A 21021-nucleotide genomic window follows, 5' to 3' on the forward strand; every position below is an offset into this window, starting at 1 on the left:
GGTTTCCAATTCCTAAAGTAAGTTTTCTTCCACATGTCTCTGAGAGACAAGCAATAAAAACTTCAGCACATTAGTCATCATCCTAGGTTCATCAGCTATTTTAAGCATTAAAGATTAGCCTGTAGCATAAAAAATAACTGAACTTTTGGGCTACTGTAAAGACTATCTCCTTCATCCTGCACATCTGTAGTTTTAAGAAGCCTGTAAAACTAATAAGTAATCCTAAATGAAGCTGCAGTGCAGCCTTCTTTCCATATTCCGCCAGTTATGCTGGGCAGAGCAGCCTGATCAAAGCTATCATCCTGGGTTTTTTCTCCTTTGGGCTCACTTTGTACCAGAAAGTTTTGACTGCAATGAGAGACCTACAGACTTTTTGCAGAATGTCATTAATTAAAGATTGGAAAAATAGACTTCTTGCATCGCATGCTTATAGAAGTAGAGTGAAATGTAACTCTCTTTCTCCATCTCTCTAAACAATCCTATAATTTACTCACATCTTAGTAATCAAAAGGGCAACTTCAAAATTAATTTCAGTGCTCCTTAGTTAGAGAATGTGGATTTAATTACTGGGGTTTTTTTTAAATATGTTTAGTTCACTGATCTACCAAGGCCAAGATTACTATACCAAAGGAATATTCATACGATTAATGGGAATTAAGTGTCTACATACAATTGAGAATTTGTACTTTAGGGTCTAATGCCACTAAAAAAACACAAGTAATGTGTTTTATGGGTATGATTGGGTCTGACCACTGCAAGCCATGCCAGTAAGAAAGAAAACTTCAGGTAAGTAGTAACAAAGAAGAAGGTGAATAGAATAAAGGTGTATCGGAGTTTAGAAGAAATTTGGAAACAAATAATTTTTTCCCAAACGTGCTTGAATGTAGAGTGGCTGTTTCTGTAGTTAATGAACAATCTAGTTTGTGCATGCTTGAGTGACTGACAGTTGCATAACAGCAAACTCTATATGACAACCATGCATAGCTTCAGCAACACACACGTTTTCTTGCTGCCTGAACTAATGAGCCATTTAGTTGGGGTAAATCAGGTTATTCAATAGATGTTTCAAGCAGCTAATAGGCCCGATCCTGCTGCTCATCCTTATTCAAAGTGGTACTCAAGTAGAATTAAATTCTGTATCCATTGAGTGAGTAATAGAATGAATAATGAGATTTCACACGTGAAGTCACTGCAGGATAAAGATACTACATAACTTCAAAAAAACTAATAAATCATCAATAGCGAGTATGAAGTATTTGCTGTTTGTTTTTGGAGGAAGAAATATTTGATCAAATGATCTGAGACTAGAAATTCCTTAATTCTAATGTGGATTCGTCCAAATTTTCTCTTGGGCTTTAGTGTTTCTACCTGGGAAAGTCAAAACACATAGTTTATGCGGTTTTCCAAAAGTTTTTTGATAAAGTTAAGTATTAACTGCACAGACTTTAAAGTAACAAAGGTAGTTCTATGAAAATGTGAAAATCCCAAATAAAACTAATAAAGCCAAACCCCATGGTTTTATTAGAGATGTTTTGCTTGAAATCAAAGTAGGAAAAGTTGCTTACAGAAAAAATATTTAGAAGTACTAAAAGTGTAATCTTAAAATTGATCTTTGCATGTGTCTGTCTGAACTGTTATTGCTCAAAATGCTGTATGAATCCTCTGCAATATATAGGATTGTGAATTATTTCATAAAATACAGAAAAGCAAATGTATATAATACAAATGGTTAAAAGAATACACTTAGTCTTGTCAGTGTGCATTTTTGAATGCATTTTGGCAATTCTAATTGATGAGACCTAGTTTAACAAATCTAGGGAAATTCTGCAATCAGGCCACAGGATGTGCAGTTTAATTATGTTGGTATGCATTTCTATTTGTTTCTAATGTAGAGGATCTATTGGTAAAATGAATGCCCATTTTGTGGTCTGTTATGCAGAAAATGTTTAATCCAGTGTTTGATTTACTCTGTTAAATCTTTTTTATTGAATGTGCTTATTCATCCATGCAGAATTGGGTATGCTGCTTTCTGTTACTATGACATTGCAATTAAATAGCTAAAGAGAAAAACATGGTAAGACATTTTCTCAAGGTCCATGAAATTCTCATAAAAATTACTCATACTTACATATTTTATTTCTACATTTGCTGATCTTAAAACTGCAAGTACAGAGAAATATTTTTTTGTTGTATGGGGCTGACAAACCTTGCAGTTAAAGATCCTGAATAATCATTTTTGTCAAATAAATAGCACTAAGAAGAATTTCTGGTCCAGTGGATAATGACTGTCATCACAAAATAGGATTGCACTGATTGCATCTTATGAATGAAGCTAACAGGAACTCACAGAACCAAACAACAGCATTTTGTGGTGGGATAAATACTTCAGCACTTGAGAAACAGTAAGACATTGACAGTGAAATAGCTCTGTTCTAGTGCAGTCCTAGAATTATACTAAACAATAACAAAGATTTTCACAATGCAATTATATTTTCATCAGTATGCCCTTCCTCAGTAAGAAAAGGATGTGCAAAGAGAATTTGTCTTATCTGATCTAACCAATATAGTGATGCTTTGTTCCTCAACTCAAGACATTTAGGTCAGAATGATCCAGCATTGTGAGCATTCTGGACATAAATTTCTGTTGTTACAGGTTAAAAAGTAGAAACGACAGCTTTATTAACAGAATTGCGCTATGGAGGCTGCAGAATGGAAGGATTTTTTTAAAATCTCTATAGGACAGTTGAAAGCATAAATATAAGGAACATAAGATTTGATCTTACTACTTTTACATCTGAATCCATAACTACTAATTTTCTCTGCTGTATGTTTCTTAGCATGGTAATCAAGAACTGGTGTTTATATCTATATATTTTTTGTTCTTGTGTTGTTGATGTTTCCCGCTAGACTATTTTCTGTGCTGTAGTCTGTTCTAGCATGTCTGGCAGTACCACGGGGGTAAGGTGGTCTCTGGTTTCCATTAGTCGCTTTATACTATTTTCACTATTCTTTTGCTATGTGAGCAAGGAGCTTGTAATAAGGTGTTAACAAGCTGCTAGCTGGTTTATTGTTATTATTGATTTAAGGTGTTAAGACTTTAATATAATCATACACAATGAATAGTATTAAGAGATTAGTTTAAAACCATATAAGCCATTAAATGCAAAATAAAAAGCAAAACCTTCTAGAAATTTCCAGTGTATTCTGGCACAGGTATTCTGTGCTAGGTTATTTTGCCTACATTGCTGTATCTGGCTTTTTCAAATAGGTCTTTTTTTTCTTGCTATTCTTTCACTCAGAGTGAGAACACGCTACTCTGAAATTGTAGATTCTGGGTTTCACCCCTGATTCCCCCTTCATTTCTTTGTATGATGAAGGAAGAGGCAGAGCAAGACTAAGTGTGACTTAAGGCTGCATGGTGGGTTGAGAAAAGTAGAGAGGTTTTTGAATGCAGAAAACGAAGTACAATGCAACATACAATCTGGCGGTTCATTAACAAGGAAGGACATGACATTAACGACTAGAAATAGATGAACTAATACACTTTTTTAAAAAATTCCTCTTCAACGTGGCGCATAGAGGAAAGAAATTATCACAATTGGTGAGTAAGGGGACTACGGCCTGGACGCCCCCACCAGCCGCCAGGGCATTCCACACAAGTGCTTTGTGAAGAGCCAGCCGGAGCAGCAGCGGATCGGACTGTTCCTCAGCCCTGCGGCAGGGTTGTGAGGAGGGACCCTCGGCCTCGCAGCCACCGCCGACGAACAGACCGGGTTCCCCCGGAACTACAGCTCCCGGCAGGCCCCGCGCACGGCGGACGGAGGTCTCCGCCCCGCGCTCGCCATTTCCGCCAGCGCCGGCCACGTGATGGTGTCCCTCCCAAGATGGCGGACAACCTGCCCTCCGAGTTCGATGTGGTGGTGATAGGGACCGGTAGGAGACGGCGCAGCGACGGGTCGCGCCGGGGCGGGGAACGCGGGAGGCAGCGTCGGAGATGCTGGGCGGGTGGTGTCAAGGCGGCGGTGCTTGAGAGGGGGCAGAGCTGAGGGCGGCGGGGGAGGGCGTGCCGGGGGTCTGCCGAGGGCACCTGTGTGCGCAGCGCTGCCTCAGTGCCCGGAGGACTCGTAGGCCGCTCTAGTGTTGCTGCTAAGACTTAGATGTCAAGATTTGCTTAGAAACAGAGGTGGCACGGAGGTACGTGTGGTGCGGGGCTTTGACTAGGAGGGGGATCGCCATGCAGGCCGTCCCCGTGAGCGGGGAGCCGGTCAGGCACACGTCCTGCCCCTGCGCACCTGAGAGCATGTCTGATCCTGCCGCCCTTGGCAGCCCCTTTCCCTCAAATACCCTCCTGTGGTCAAGTTTACTTTTGTGCAGTGTAAATAGTTCTGAAGAGCTAAATTCAGTGTTGTTGCAGTATATATGGTATATGCTCATAATACTTTTTTTTTTCTTTTGTATTCTTTATCTCTTAAAAGTTTTTCCCAGTCTTTATGCCTGCTTACAAATAACCCAAAACACTTCTTTTTGTTTTTTGAGGTGCTCCTCATTAAAGTCTATTTCTCAGTATATGAACAAACGTAAGGTTGAATGATTGCACATATCAGAGACTTAACTCTGAACTTTCTGGAACTGCCTGTGCTTTCTGTATTCTGCAAAAGTTCATCCTGTTTCCTGTTCAGGTGAATAATGATGGATCTTGAATATCTCACTGAAACATACAACACTGTAACTACAAGACAAATTTTAGAATTGTCTGTCAGAACTAAGATGCTTGCTGCTTTCATATCATAATAATCTTTAAATATTGAAATAGATTTCTGTTTTCTAGAACCCAGTGATAGTGGCCTGGTTCGAACTGGTCTTGATAAACACCCCACCTTAAATTCAGTATTGAGCTCTAGTCTTAAAATGTTCAAAATGCATTACTGTTTGTAGGTCCCAAATTTACACTCAAATTTTGTTTGCGTGTATGAAGACCTCCCTTTGTCAGCTCAGGGTGTTAGCTGGAGCACAAAAGAGAAGACACTTAAAAATGTTACTGTTTTCCATGTGAAATCAGGAGCTGTGTTTTTGGAGTTCACTAATTTGTCAATTTGTGTCCTCCAAATTTAAGACTACTTTTCTAGCAATTTGGAGTAGAATGAGTGAGTTTCTTAATGTAATTGCTGTTTTCAGTGTTTACCAGGAAAAGTAATCCCCTTACAACATAAGCATAATTGGTCAAAAGATTTCTGATTTAGTTCTGAAGTTTGTAAGAGATTCTAAGAACATATTGTCCCCATTGTTGACCATAACTCTAATTAAAATGCAAAATTAAGATCCTTGAGCAAATTAAGAGATCTCTTCTGTGTTCTTAACCCACTAAGAACTAGTGAATTTGACATTTTCATGTGTATTCAGATTTGCGAATATTTTGGGTGTAGGAGAAGAATGGTTCAATGAAAAGCTAAAGTACCAAACTAAACAGGCAAAATATTAAAAATTGCATAAATTCTGTGATTTTTGAGGATAATTCATTCTTTACTGACATGAGAAAAATAGTATTTATGTAGGTGATGCAGTAGTGTAGAAAATTGAAGGAAACTCATAGGTTTATAAAATTAATGTTATTAGGCTTTTTTAGCTATTTTAACTAGTAAGGAAAGTAGAAGGTGAAAACAGTAGTAGGAGTAGCTAGTCTAGCTACTGAGGAAGCTAGTGAAGATGTTAACCTCTTTAAAAGAGCTGACTATAACTTACACAAATAAGATTTCATCTTTTCATAATTCCAATGGAAGAGTAAAAACCTGCCACCAAATTTTCCTTCTGGAGCTTTTGTAATTTTTAATGAAGGTAGAATGTAACTCAGCTTGCTCTGGCCGCCCTTGTGCTGAGGGGCCTCACAGGCCAGAGCAGGCCAAGGGAATCGCTCCGGTGGTGGCAGCCTGTTCTTGTGTGATGTCTTTCGTGGCCCATGATATGTTGTGCTTGATGGATGTGTGTGTTAAATAACAACAGGCTGCTCACTGTGGAGGGGTGGTGGTTGGGGGTAGGATGTCACAGACGGAAGGGATTGTGCATGCCCAGATGCGCTATTAGAAGAGCTCACCTGTAACTGGCAGTTCAGCAGCAGCAAAGGCACTTTTGGCTGAACTGTCTGTGCCAGTTAGAGTTGGTTACACAGCAGCCATCAAATATGATCTTCCCTGCTTTGGAATGATCGTGTAATATTAGGGATTTGATGTTGGAGGAAGGAAATTCTTTGAGCTAAATTATTCCTCTGAAATACTGCTGTATTTGGTGGTGTGGATTTGTATTAAAGGATGCGTTTTTTCCCCACCTGTAGGGAGTGCTGCTGTAAATCATTTCAGGATTTTCAGAATTCTGCATTTTAGGAATTATTTTGGGTTTTTTTGCATTCCTTTTTACTGAGAACATACATAAATGGTGACTAACACTGTTGACTGATTGTTTTGGGTTTTTTTTTAATCCGTATTAAAATACTCATGGAAGATGTTCCAAGTAAAAATTTTTGTCTGTCTTTTCTTCTGGGAAATGACTCCCAAGGGAATATCTTAGCTTCGTCTTTAACTCTCTATTTTCAAATGTTGAAACCAGTACTGAGTGTACCTATGGATATTTAATTGTCATATTGTAATAACTAGAATGTTTGTGTTAATGATCTTTTTAACTGCATAGGAGTAATTGCATTCTTTTCTGCATATATGGCCTTTTTCTGGCTTTATAATTTGTGCTTCTGTTAATTTTAGTAATTAGATTGAGTGGTAACATTAAATTTGAATTTGTTTTTATTTCAGGCTCATTTAACTGTTTCCCTGTAGTAAGCTTAATGAAAATAGAACCTCACACTAAATTTTAGTCATCAGTGCTCCATTTAATGCTTAGATTCAATTACTTCCATCAGTATTTCTATGAAAAAAGTAAATTTGCGTATTGAAGAAACTACTTTTCCTTAAACCAGATTAAACATTTTCTTGGTGTGGGCAAGTTTAGAGGAAGATGGATGTGTAATACAAAAATAATAGTCCTGGTGGGTTCAGCAGCAAAAGTTCACTACTATCATGGAATTTATATCCATAGTTCTAAAGAAAACTAGATTATCGTATGATATAAAACTGATGGGCATATTTTGAAGTTTTCGATGGCAACACAATATGAGAATTAAAGCTGTTATGACATTGTTCTTTTGTTCTACCCCCTTTTTTGTTGCAGCATTGAAGTAACTTTTTCCTGTTCCTCTCTCTCACGCCCTGGCCTCTCGTATCCCTATTTTCTTGCTTTTTGAGTATAGTCAAGTTACCTACGAACCAAAACCGAATAGATTTATTGGATGATTCTCTGCCAAAGCAGATATTGTGCAATATCATCAATCCACAGAGCAGTTCTAGTATTTTGGAAGGTCTGCTCTTTGGAAAGTGATGTTCAGTGATTTTTATTTGTCTAAAAGAAAGATCTAGATTTGGAGAGATGATGCTTGCTTGAGGAGTTCAAGGTGGGCATTAGTCATTTTCATTTCAGTGAGTTCATTATTGATAAACTTTTGTGGGGTCAACTTGTAAATTAGCACAGACATTAACATGGTAGTACATTTATATCGAGAGAAAACATTATGAGTTCTTTGATAAATATTTATCTCAAAAAAACAGGCATCTATTTGGGAGTGACACAGAGCTAGGAGTCAATGGCAGGGCTTTTGTTTTTAGGCAGTTGTCATGAAAATTCATAGGCAAAACATTCAGCAATGTTGAATTTATGTCAGAAAACACTAAGTGCAAAGATTTGAAACATGACTGTGCATATTTATAAGTGGTGTGGCTAAGGATGCAGGGTCATCCTTAATCTTTGAATTTCTTCAGTTGATTGGACTATATTCAGTCTTAACTTCTTAAACTTGTCTCTGATACTCCAGAAGGCCTGTATTAACTGCTGGTGAAGTTGTAAAATAAAGGATACCGCTCTTTAAAAAGTGGTTGTATTCACAAGTTTGTCTGCCAGTAGTTCTAATTTTTTTCTAAAAAGGAGTTATTCTTTGTAAAAGCAGTCACAGTAAATTTTCTAGTTCTATGCAATTTTCTTTCCATTCTGGTTTTCAGTGGTTATAAATAACACATGAAATGACTTTCAAGGTAGAAAGCAGGAATCCATTTTGAAATATTCTATAAAATAAAGAGTGATTTATGGTTTCATATGATTTTGGCTGAAAGCACTCGGGCTTTGCCAGGTCATCAAAGTCCTGTCAGGAGAATCTATTATTTATTGTTCAATATGCTGGGAGTGGTGTAAGTACTTTGTTTGTCTTATGTAAGTATAGTGTTAGGAAAAATCACTTCCAGATACTAATACAATTTTTTAAAATATACCATGAAAAACCAACCTAAATATTATAGATGTGAACTATGAAGTTTACATTGAAGATTGATTTTTTTAAAAAAAAATAGAATAATGAATAATTTCTAATTTTTTATTGTTGCAGGATGTTTTCAGGGTGATATTTTTAGAATGTGCCTGAAATGTTTTCTAATACATCATCTGGGCTGATATTTTGGTTACATTGTGTTATATAAGTATACAGTCTTCAGTTTACATCGGCAGCTATTCCAACAAAAGCTAGATGGAAAACCAGCTGAAGATGGGTATTTTTTGATGTCAGTGGTTCTTGTGGACTGTAGAGTGGCACTTAATGTTGGTGTCTGGAAGGAGGAAACAGGCCCATATTATTATTATCATTTGTAAATAAGTCACTACCTGTCCATGTAAAAGTCAAACCAAATGAACACTGACTCACAGTTTTTGCTTCACCTCCCCTTTTATTTTATTTTTTTAGTATTCTCCAAGTGTATTTTACTGACTTTTTTTAACCTGACTAAAATAGAGGGGTTGTTTTCTGGCATGCCTTCTATTCTGAGTTTTTTTGTGTAGCAGACGTGCTGTGACAGCCTTCTTGGAGGCTTGGACTCCCACTGATATCTCAGATAGGATTCTTTCCCAAATACTGTGAAATGTCCCTTGCTGCTCTTGTAAGAAAACTCATTATTTTGTGAATTGTTTGTTGTCCTTCTCAGCCTGTTAGTGTTCTTCAGGTTTTCCAGGTTATATTGCTGATCTTACAAAATAAGAGACTGTAGTCCTTCTGTGATCCTACTGTGAAAAATATTCAATAGGTCATCTGCATATCAAGGTGAAAAACTCCTTCAGAAAAAAGTCTTAGCAAGGTACTTTGAAATTCTAGTCTGAATCAGGAGTAATCGAAAAGACATTTGTCTATCCCCAGCAGAAAATATCATTCCACTGTCTGGAGAATGGTCATAAAGCTGGGAATTCAATCTTTCTATGACAAGACTTCCTAAGTCACTGGTGCACTGAGGTTGCTCTAGAGCCAACCAAAGCATTTTGTAAGAACCTCTGTTGGTACATAGATAACTATATGGAATTACTAATGTAGGAGAAGGAACTTTTTACTTGTGACTCTTTCCTTGACCATTTATAATTTATTTGTCTTAATGGGTTGTCATTTCTGTGCCACCAGTATACTCCGTAATGCAGAAATATCTTTTGATATTATTCTGCAGTACAAACATATAATAAAATGAATCAAACCTATTATCAAGTTTAATTAGCTGGTTTTAACTTAAAATATTATATACAAAAAGTAGTTCAACTTTGTGATTGTTACAAAATGCCTTTCAAGTTCTACATATACCGAAAACATACTACAATGATTGTGTAGTGCTTAGAAGTTTGGATACAAACAAAATTTATTGCAGTTGGTCAACTGTCTGACTCCAGAAGATTGTTCTGAAATTGTCTGTGTTCCAGCATTTTTAATATATTTTCCTTCAACATTTTGTATTATGAAAACGCCACTTGTGATTTATTTAGTAGATACAGTGAAGCAAATTAAACATTTAAACCTTTTCAAGATGAAGCTTGTGTAATTCGGTAAAAGCTTATCAGCTGGATGACTGGGAAGTAGTTTACAGTGAACAACGCAGGAACCAAGATGCTTCCACACGTGAAGTTGTTTAGTTTATAAATTGCTTGGGGCAGTGAATGTATCCATTAAAAGTCACTTGAAGAGGTAGTGCATCACTATAGTATTATGTATAGCCACTAATCAGAAGAGACACAATGTGTAAGCCAGAAATTAATTTTTGATTACACAGAGGTGAGTTATAACTTTTCGTTATTTTGTAAAGCTTTTAAAATTGGTTGGCTTTTAAAGCTGAAGAAAAGAGTTTTCTAGTTTAGCAGTTATCTCTAATTTTTGTTTTGCTGTGTTGAAACCAAAAGTAGAATTGGTATCTTGAGAACTGTAAATGTGTAGCTAATTCCTCTAGTTCTTGCTTATTTACTTGTATAACACATTATTCATGAAAATGAAAGTATGGCTGATTTTGCTTCATAGGCAAGGTCTAAAAATTCATGTAACGGACATTTTCTTAGAATCATAAAATAGTTTGGGTTGGAAGGAACCTTTAAAGGCCATCTAGTCCAACCCCCCTGCAATGAGCAGGGACATCTTCAACTAGATCAGGTTGCTCAGAGCCCCGTCCAGCCTGACCTGGAATGTTTACAGGGATGGGGCATCTCCCACCTCTCTGGGCAACCTGGGCCAGTGTTTCACCATCCTCATTGTAAAAACATTCTTCCTTCTATCTAGTCTCAACCTTCCCTGTTCTAGTTTTAAGCTGTTACCCCTTGTCCTACTGCAACAGGCCCTGCTAAATGTCTGTCCCCATCTTTCCTGTAGGCCCCCTTTCAGTACTTCAAGGCTGCAATAAGGTCTGCCTGCAGCCTTCTCTTCTCCAGGCTGAACAACCCCAGCTCTCCCAGCCTGTCCTCATAGCAGAGGTGCTCCAGCCCTCGGATCATCTTGTGGCCTCCTCTGAACTCGCTCCAGCAGGTCAGAGGTTGCTGGAAACAAGCAGATGTAAACCTCAAGGTCAGCTTGCAGCAGCCGCATCTCTAAGATTTATTGAGATTAATCTGCCTCTTATGTATCCAAGAAGGCTATACTAGAGATAGTGCTTACACAGCTGGCAGTGAAAACTAGTGTTATCAAAAGTGGACTGTATTCTTCATCATAAGATTGTCATGAACCTAGTGTTTATAGTGTCCGCTTGTTGGGGTATTTCATTCTGGTGCTGCAACTGTTTTTGATGTAGTCGTGGAATCTCTTGCAGCATTTTCCAATGCATTATGCAGACAGCCAGAGAAACACAAAAGTTTGTAGGACTAACTTCAGTTTTTACATGCTGAAGTGAGCCACGCCACCATGTCTGTTAGTCTAATTAGAGCCAGCTTGTTAGGATTTAATCTGCTTGCCTTTTGTTTTTTTTTTTTCAGTATCTTTCCAACGGGATCCCAGAAGTCTAAACACAGAAGGGCGAGTATCTAGTCAGCACTCTTCCTGGATCGGTACCAGAAAGACTTAGAAGTTGGTTCACTTCGACTTTGCACTTGTGTTTCAGTGATGTAGTGTCACGGGTTCATGCGAATGCATCGCTTTCTGGATAGATGTCAAGAAGTGACTATGAAATTCTACCTATTAGAACATGTTAGTGTCCCAGAGATCACTCATGAGTAAAATCACTAATTTTATACTTATTTTTATATCTGTCTGCAGATGTAATGTCCTACTTCATTGAAATTTTAAATTAATGTTTTCTTGAGAAGGCCAGAGAGGCTAATTTACTTAATACTGTGTCTGACAAAGGGAGGTTAGTAACTGGAGACAAGAAGGCAGTGGCTTTAAGAAGTGATGATACAAGTTTCAACTGGTGTTAATCAGTCCTCCTTCATGAAGGAAAACTTTTTATCTTTGTTTTTCCTGATAAGAGAAAGGAGGTGCAGGACAATTTTACATAATGCAAATACTGCATGTATAAGCATTCTGAAAGGGGATGTGAAAGGGCCAGGAAGCACAGAAGGTGTTATACTTCTTGATAACAAGCACTGCTAGTTATTAATTGATTCTGCCTCAAATATGAAGAACATCCGAGGCAGAATATTAAATTGATACAATAATTAAATAGACTCCTTCTTTCTCTACATAAATCCATTTTATGCTGCCAGATGTTTATGTATAACATACTGAAGTCCGGATCTGTTGCTGCTTTCTTGTGGTTGGATCATGCGAATCCTATTCAGACTTCTTATTTCCTGCTAATACCATTGGAAATCTAAAAGCTTCCTGATTCGGAACCTTATTTGAGAAAATGTTCTTTTGTGGTAGACCTTTTCATTTCAGATAATGTAAAATGAGGGGTGTGCTGTGTTTCACAGTAAATAATATGCATAATAGCTTATTAGGAGAATATTGGTTGCTGTTAATTATACCAGAGGGCAGATCTTTTGATCTTTTGATGATTCAGTAATTTGATTACTGATTTTGATAGCAGTACAATCATGGAATTATTTTTTTATAATCTGAAAGGAAATGTAGATTCTCATTTAGATCTTCCTGTTATTTGATCCATGTTACTGGATCCAAACCATTTCTCAACTGCCTGTTTAAAACCATTAAATGTTGTGAGTGACACGGGTTATTGTGCTAAGTCCTTCATCCTTTAAGCTGGCAAAACAGAGGCTGACGGTTCCCCAAGAGGGATGAGTGGCAGGAAGTGTTAGAATAATCCTTCATGAGAAAACCAGCTTAGAGATACCCAGCTTTATTTACTCGTTAGGCATAAGTGAAACTTCAGAATCAGTATTGGGGATATAGCCTTTCCCCTGCAATCACTTGAATTCTGTAATAAGCCATTATCTTCGAACCAACTGTGAGTGAGAAGTTCTGGAATCTGCTCTGCCCTGTAGCTACAGTCTGGACACATTTCAGAATTGGAATATAATCCATTTTAGAATTTTTGACAAATCAAAGTTCAGAGTAGGAAACTGTTTCCAAACAGGAACAATTTTAAAAACGAATGTATTTCTCTGTTATTGCATAATCTGAAGGGGACCTATTTTGCACAACTATGTGAGCATCCTAGGAGATAGTTCAGCTTCACGTGCCATCATTAAATAAATCTCTGCTATTTCTCTAAGGAGGCCTTTCCAACTTAGCTGTTTTTTTCTTGGGTAGAGAGAGACTATCTGTAAGTATAATCTATACTTATGTTATAATGGTCTGTTTACCAGAGCATTTTTCCTTGGAAAAGACTTTTGTACAGTAACCATCATGCAGTCCAGATCACGTGTAGGTGTAACTTGCATTTGATGAAGCTACCTATTTTTCATGTGGTCTTATTTCTGCTAGAGAATTGAATTCAGAAGCTGGTGCCAAGCCACAGTCTTATTTCTTTGGTTTACCAAGGTTTTGTCACATAAGAATAAATGGTGTCTTGCTCCATCAAGTTGTGCTGAGAGCCTCTCCAAAAGCTAAAAAGCATGGGCCTTGCCTTTCTTACACTTGCTTATTCTGTTGCCAGTGGGTATTTGGGGGGCCACAGTATCTTGGAAGCAAAGAGTTGGTGAAGAAAATTGATGCCAGCTTTCAAGAGTGAGGAAGCTAATTCAGGGACCAATTTCATCCAAGGTTAATGGAAGAACAGACCTCCAACGCAGCATCAATTGGATCAAGCTTAAGGCAATCAGTTATGCCCTAGTAGCTATAACTCCAGTCCTGGTCAGCCAGGCAGCACTGGTGATGTTTTACAACACTTTCTCAGTGGCTTTTATCAATAAGGAAGGAGAAACAAGTTTCTCAGTTCTATTTCCAGAGTAATATTCTCTATGCCCAAATGAAGGAAAGAAAACCTTTTTCGGGAGCTACAAACAAAATAGTAGTTGTAGATTCTATTCCAGATAGTTTATAGACAGAGAGAAATGAAACAGATATATAAACACTTTCAGAGGACAGCTGAATGTGGAGTTGCTTTCACATGATAAGGCTGTGCATCCAGAATCTTGTGACAGTCCTGAAGTGCGTACTGCAGTTACATATTTGCTCATTGTCTCTTTGTTCAGAATGGCCTGCGTTTTGAGTTCTTAAAAAAAAATAAAAATCAAAGACTATAGGCCTTTCTAGGCTGTGAAACAAATGTCGCAGGAACTGATGCAATTGTTCATCCCTCTTTTACCCCCAGAGATGAATTCTATGATAAGCCTTCGCTTGCCGTGGAAGTTCAGCAATGCAAAACTACTGCAAATTTTTCTTTTTTATCAATTCATAAAGAGATTTTCTGTTTTTAATCCATCAAAATAGTAAGTGTTAAAACTGAAAAATTTGCAGGGAAGTTGTATCTATCCTCCTGGAAAATTTGTCATGCCTGTCTTAAACCTCCTTCCTTATATTGTTACAAACAATACCATTGGAATGTCAGCAGAACCATGGAACTGGTCTGCCAAAACCTGTCTTATTTATTTCATATGGAAGGAGGTCAGGAGTGGCCAAAGATAAGGGTAGAGAGGTTGAACCACTTTATCTTGATGGTTGTGTTTGCCTTTGCTGCCATAGTTCATGAAACTATGATCTTGTGTATCTAAGTCCCACTGTGTGTTTCTAAACTGCATTTCACATTCTAGAATTATTAAAGACTAGCTCAGCCATTTAAAATGATTTGTTCCTGTCTCTCTGCATGCTAAATTGTACTTAATGTCCCATTAAAGTCTAATAGCTGCTTACTGTAGGTAAACTAAAACTGGTACTGCACTACCTCTAAGGTAACCTTTAACATATTGCATTATGTGTCTTAAATGCCAGTCATCAGGTTGACAACATGCTGATCTCTTACTCCTTTGTGAAGGCAGTATTCTCTCTGAAGAAACAGACATCTGCAGATGTGAAATTCTCATGAAGATGATGTTTGGCGTGAAGCTAGCCAAAGAAGTTTGTGCCCTACCACACCTGCTTTTTCCAGTTCCAGTTCCGTCTCTGTTCAGCTGGCTGTACTAGCTATACTAGTAGTGCTGCTTCTGGTGCTGTGCTGTAAATCAGATCAGTGAAACACTCCTTTCACTTTGTTTAATCTCGTCCCTTAATTGAATATGTAGCCTAAGTGTCTCTTAATACCAGTCCTTTAGAATTTTAATCGCTTTTACTGAATTACCTGATTAAACAGCCAATACATCATTTAAAAAGAGATTTCAGCAAAGCTAGTGCCATAGAGCATTCTAGATAGCGAGCTATGCATCTTTTCTGAATCTAGTCAGAAATCCAAGTCATCTAACTGTGCATGTAAAAATCTGGTGCGTGGGAGTAGAAGTTAGAGAACAGCCTCGTTTTTTTTATTAAACTTCGAATTGCGATAATGTGCCATTTCAAGCAGGTATTGCTGGTAGAGAAATATCACTAGCCTTTTGTTTTGTTGTTTTGGTTTTTTTTTTTTTTACTACATATCTTTTCTAAATATAATGTAAACATACTGACTTGACAGAGTGTGATTGCATGATGATGGGCTACGAAGATGATCAAGGGAATGGAGCACTTCTCTTATGAGGAAAGGCTGAGAGACCTGGGTCTGTTTAGCCTGGAGAAGAGAAGACTGAGAGGGGATCTCATCAATGCTTATAAATATCTAAAGGGCGGATGTCAAGACAACGGGGTCAGACTTCTTTCAGTGGTGCCCAGCAACAAGACAAGGGGCAACGAGCACAAGCTGCAAGACAGGAAATTCCATCTGAACATGAGGAAAAACTTGTTTACTTTGAGGGTGGCAGAGCACTGGAACAGGCTGCCCAGAGAGGTGGTGGAGTCTCCTCTGTAGATATTCAAAACCTCCCTGGATGTGTTCCTGTCCAACCTGCTCTGGGGAACCTGCTTTGGCAGGGGGCTTGGACTAGATGATCTCTAGAGGTCCCTTCCAACCCCTGTCATTCTGTGATTCTGTGTTTCGATGTGGGAGATTTTGATAGGGATACCACTTTAAGGACAACCATCTCGCATTCTTTCCGTCCCTAACATTACCCTTAAATGTGAAGTGAAAGTACACCTGCACTGTCAGTTTAAATTCCCTGTTTACACTCAGGTCTTGGTCTGTATGCAGAATACTGAGTGTGCTCCTGGGTGCTCTTGGAGCAAACCAATTAGTTCAATCAGAAACAAAGTCCAAATACAGTTCTGAGACCGTTCAGACTAGAGATGTTTGCCAACAGGTGATACGGAGGAGACAGCACTGTTCAGGACTCTGTGTGCCATACACACTTGTTTAATGCCATCCCAACAGGTTTATACCATTTTACTTCCCAGTGCATCCTTGGGCAACATACCAGGGCATGCAGCATTTACCATAAATTTCTTCATTTTAAAACATCGTTTTAATGGGTTGTTACACAGTCTTCAGATTATGTCAGACACTTTGAAGTGAACAAAAATACATAAAAATGCCCTCGGATAATACCTGTCTGTATCAGGAGTGATACAGTTACAGAGCATCCCATTAAAATCTGGGTATTCTTGTGCTTGCAAGTGCTCAATCTGTTTATGATAACAAGGTGTCTAGGGAAGGCGCTGGTGGCAAGCTTTAACTCGGGGGTAGTAGGGTTTGCAAGTGATATGTGCCATACAATTATTTAAAAAAAAAAAAAAGTGTGATTCCAGAGGATTATAGCAAAATGTTAATGAACAGAAATTAGTGTTCATGATTTTAGTAGCATGAGAGTATTAAGAATTTCAGTGACTCACATTGTAATCTTTCATTTGAACTGCCTGTTTCTGACCATGTTCTAACTTTAGTTCATTTTTTAATCCATCTGAGCATACTAAGTTCTAAAAATTGCATGTGTCCTTTCAGGTTTGCCTGAATCTATTATTGCAGCGGCATGTGCCAGAAGTGGCCAAAGAGTTCTTCATGTTGATTCGTAAGTTATGCCAATAATTTCCCTTTTTAAGAGTTAAACTGTCTAGAACTATATCTGTGTCTATGTCAGTGTGCCCTTCAGCACTTGTGTTTTGTGTTCATCTGGTATCAAGTGATCTTACGCTTCTGTCTCTAACTTATTTTTGGGGTGTTATTTCCATCAATAGAACGGGCAATTTTTGCATGCTAGCTCAGTAATTTGGAACATAAGTGATGTGGTCAGGGATGCTGTTGATGGCTCCTCCTTTTGTACAGACGAGAATGGTTACAGGTTTAGTGCCGCTCATTATCATTCCTGACAGTAAATATCCCGTTGTGGTTTTGTGGGAATTTTTACCTGGACCATTATCATTTAATGACAAAACGTTTTACCAGTATCTCATTTGTATCAGTTCTCAATGCCTAGAGAAGTTAATGCAAGTATTTTTGCATTTTAATTGTTATCAGAATGAAGCCGAGTGAAATCTGGCTGATAAGGCAGGAGATGAACACAGTACTCTTCTTTGTTTGCTGTGTTCTCTCTATCCTATGCTAAATCAGTTTGGAAGAAGAGTACAGAATACCACTGAAATCAGTTCATTCAAAATGTACATTGAACTTTCAAATAGAAGGATTTGCTCGTGCACTGGGAGTAGCATATTCATTGCAACCTTGTAGGAGAATAACATTTCATTTTACTTCTCTTTACCAATTAGCCAAAGTTAATTTTTTTTAATAAACTGTAACTGTACACTACGATGCACACTGTTTTTTAGGAGAAGGTAGGAACTTTGAACCTTGGCTTATTTGTACACCTTCACAGCAAAATTCAGTAGCATGACCCAAGTCTAGAGCTCTGGTTTCTGAGGCAAGCTTGAGATCAAATGCTGGAGCCTCAGCTGACCAAGACAACCTCTAAAATACTGCCCTCTCCCATCTAGCACTTTAAAACTATAATTTTCTCATAACTCTTTTGAGACGATCAATCATTGTTAAGCAGCTTTTGAGGCTGCTTTACTGTCTTGTGTTTTTCTAGAAGGTAACAAATGCAATATATTTCATGAGATTTCTGTGCTAGACACCTGCCCTCTGCCTGCTGTAGTTCATTATGTGAGAGCAAGGTGTGATTATACACACACGTTTTTTTTTGTTTTTCTTGTCAGCATTGTCACTGATCTTGATTGTAGCTGGCTCCTGTCTCCTTGCTACTTTTTCAGTCCCATTGTTACTGCACTTACGCAATTTGCTGGGCTAATACGGTTTTGGGAGAGGGTCATAAGAGGAAGCAAGGGCTACCTAAGTAGCTGCTGCTAAATGTTGTCATAGTAGGCCAAAATGTGTAATAATTTTCTAAGGTTAACCAAATTTCTGCATTTCAGCTGTGGTAAATATTTGTGCATGCAACCAAAGTGGATAATTTGGTAAAATTTCATCTGAAGTGTGTGGGTGGCTAGTACCTTACATGTTAACTGTTAATAACCAGTAAAAGTCTATGTGGACACTAGTTTCAGGCAACCTGTTATCTCTTCTCTAGCTGATACCTGCTGGATTTCGGCAGAGAAGTGTGACAGGTGGTTTTGAGGTGCTGTGAGCGTGGATGCTCTGATTGTTAGTACTTGTACACCAAAAATTACAAGGTTGGCATAGTGTTTTATTTTTACATCATGTTTTTGAGTTCTTGCCTTTCTATGAAAATTCCTGTGATAGGCACCTGTGTGTTCAGCACCTAGGTTTAGAGACTTTTCCCGCAGACACTATACATGTTTTCAGTTTTTATTGCGTCTTGCACCAAGACCTTAAAAAGGATGTGCTTTCAGCTGTTCATTTTCTCTGAACATCATCGGTTCAAGATTAAATGTCTGTAATCTTTTTTGTCTACAGCCCTTCAAAGGACCCATTCATTTTTCATACATTTATTTCTAATTTGAAATCATACACAATTTCAAAATTTTCAAGACTAGCTCACTAATTTGGTTGCATGAAATACGGTTTGCAATTGCTCAGTTTGCCATTATACTACCCGCAAAGTCTCTGGCTTCCTGTGTTGGACTGTAGTGAGGATGGGTGAGGCACTTCAGAGTCAGGAGTTTTTATCAATAGGAGGACATTTGGATTAAGAACTCGCTCATCCTAATGAATCTTCAGGCACTATGGACTACTGTCAGAACCTATGGAAAATTCCTAGAAACTGTAGGGAAGAAAGTCCTTAAATGGGCTAATATTCTAGTATTTTACGTCACAATGGCATAGTACACAGCAAGGCAGTACTTGATGCGCCGTATTTCATGTAACTAATGATTCAGTTGAAACAAAGACAGCTCTTAAGATTGTAATAAACTTAAAGAAATATGCAACTACAAAGTAGCGATACTGCAATTACTATAAAGACCTCACGCATAATGTATAAGGGCATGTTAATTTCAAACATTTTGTACAGTAATTCTTAATTAGCTATTAGATTGCTGACCAAAATATTAAAATCCTTATCAGCAATAATAGTAAGCCACTGAAACTTCGAATTTTTTTTATTTTTTTCTATCCATGCCTATTTTTAGCTATGATGAAGAGCCTTTCAGAAAACTCACAGAAGCGGGCAATTAGAACTGTAGAATACAGCTTTTGTTTATTACTGTTTTCACTTAAATATGCTTATTTACATTCACACATGCTTTTGTTTTTATTGTGAAAATGAAGGCTTCCACATTTGATTCCTTTCTCCTATGGAGTTATTTTCTAACGCTACTGCAGGCTAAGGTCAGGGAAAGGTGTTCTTAACCAAGGTGTTCTTTGCTCATATTAATAGTTGCCATTTTAATTGGTGTGTGTGCTCACTGAGTCATGGTCTGGAATCCATATCTTGGCAAAAAAAATAGAAATGTTTATACTGTACAGCCCCTTCCCCATAAACAGGGAAGCGTTTCAAGCCATCTGCTTTTCATGTTTAAGTTAATACTCTTGCAAAAAAAGCCTACCAAAACCAACAGAAAACCCCCACCCTGATGCCATTTGAATTTTAAGTGAAAAGTTAAGTCTAGAAAGCTCGGCAGAGATTAATCTGAATTAAAACATTTTAATTTTATTTTCTATATGTCTAGTTTAATATACTAATTTCTAGATGAATTTTCAAATTTCATTTTACTGAGGTAACAGTATAATTTAAAATTCATCAACAAAAAATTTGTTTATATTCAGAACATCGCTTTTTAACAATATATGTTGTTCCCTTCTTGAAGGATCATGAGTTTAAATTTTTTTTAGAGTATAAGAAAATAAGATTTGTGTTTACTGAAATGCCTGTTTGTGTTAGGTGTGCTATTTTGGTTAATCTTTTGTTCTCTACAAAGGTCTGAGTTAAGTTAGGCACAAAGTATAGAAAGCGTATATGGATAAAATCTTTGTTTACAGTTTGCTTGCACTCATTACCTTGTGTACATCATTTTATTACTTTTAATCTCCAGCCATGTTTGCATTTATCATAATATACTGCATAGGTGATTATGGAAGATAGTTTTGAAGTGGCCTATTATAAAATACTAAGTTCTAAGTTTGATTTATAAACACTGTCCAAGCATCACCATCAACAGTAGCTAATCTTATTCAAAATAGTCACTTCACTGCAGTGTTGCCATAAATTCCTGTAGACGGATTTTAAACTAAAGTTAGCTTCTGCCAAACAGTAATTGAAGGAGCTCTATTTCTCTGTGCCAGCTATCTGTCTCAATAAACGTAAAATCTGTGGTTCTTTTCAGAGCGCTACATTTACTGTAGATATTAATGAGATGTTGACATGTGAAATTTCAAGGATATTTGTTAAGTGATTTAGAAAAGTAATTTGCAATTTAAAATGTGGAGATTGGCACTTAGTTTAAACTTGAAGTTGCTGAAGAAAGGTAGATCAAGACTAAAATTTGATTAATTGAGGTGAATATACTTCCCACACTAATTGCTTATGTGCATAGGACTTTTTCATGGTGGCTTGTCATGTTTTCTGCTTTTGGTCCTTTGCTTATTTGCTTTTTGTAATTACATATCTATATAGTTATGTACTAGTTTGGTTCTTGAGGATGGGGTAATTAAGAGGTAAGGTATGTTCAGCTACCTTTTGTGCTTGATTTTCAGCATCTTGAATATAGCATTTGTAGACTGTAGTTTTATTTACCTTTCCATGTAGAGTTTAATTCAAAGGCAAAGGACTGTCAAGATGCAGGATTTTAACTCCTCTTTTGTGCCCAGCTTGCTCTGT

At 37.5% G+C, this 21021-nt stretch overlaps 1 protein-coding gene across 1 annotated transcript in view; it reads left to right on the forward strand.

Moving 5' to 3' along the window:
* Positions 1-3858: 3858 nt before the first annotated feature.
* The window catches only part of CHM (CHM Rab escort protein), a 69422-nt gene continuing 52259 nt past the window's right edge, over positions 3859-21021 (forward strand). Inside the window, exons 1-2 of the mRNA XM_074600407.1 lie at positions 3859-3933; positions 16734-16800. Coding sequence (XP_074456508.1) covers positions 3885-3933; positions 16734-16800 — 116 coding nt within the window. The 5' untranslated portion in view covers positions 3859-3884. The remainder of the gene's footprint in view (positions 3934-16733; positions 16801-21021) is intronic.

Source organism: Larus michahellis, chromosome 9 (assembly GCF_964199755.1).
Source record: "Larus michahellis chromosome 9, bLarMic1.1, whole genome shotgun sequence".
NCBI lineage: Eukaryota > Metazoa > Chordata > Aves > Charadriiformes > Laridae > Larus > Larus michahellis.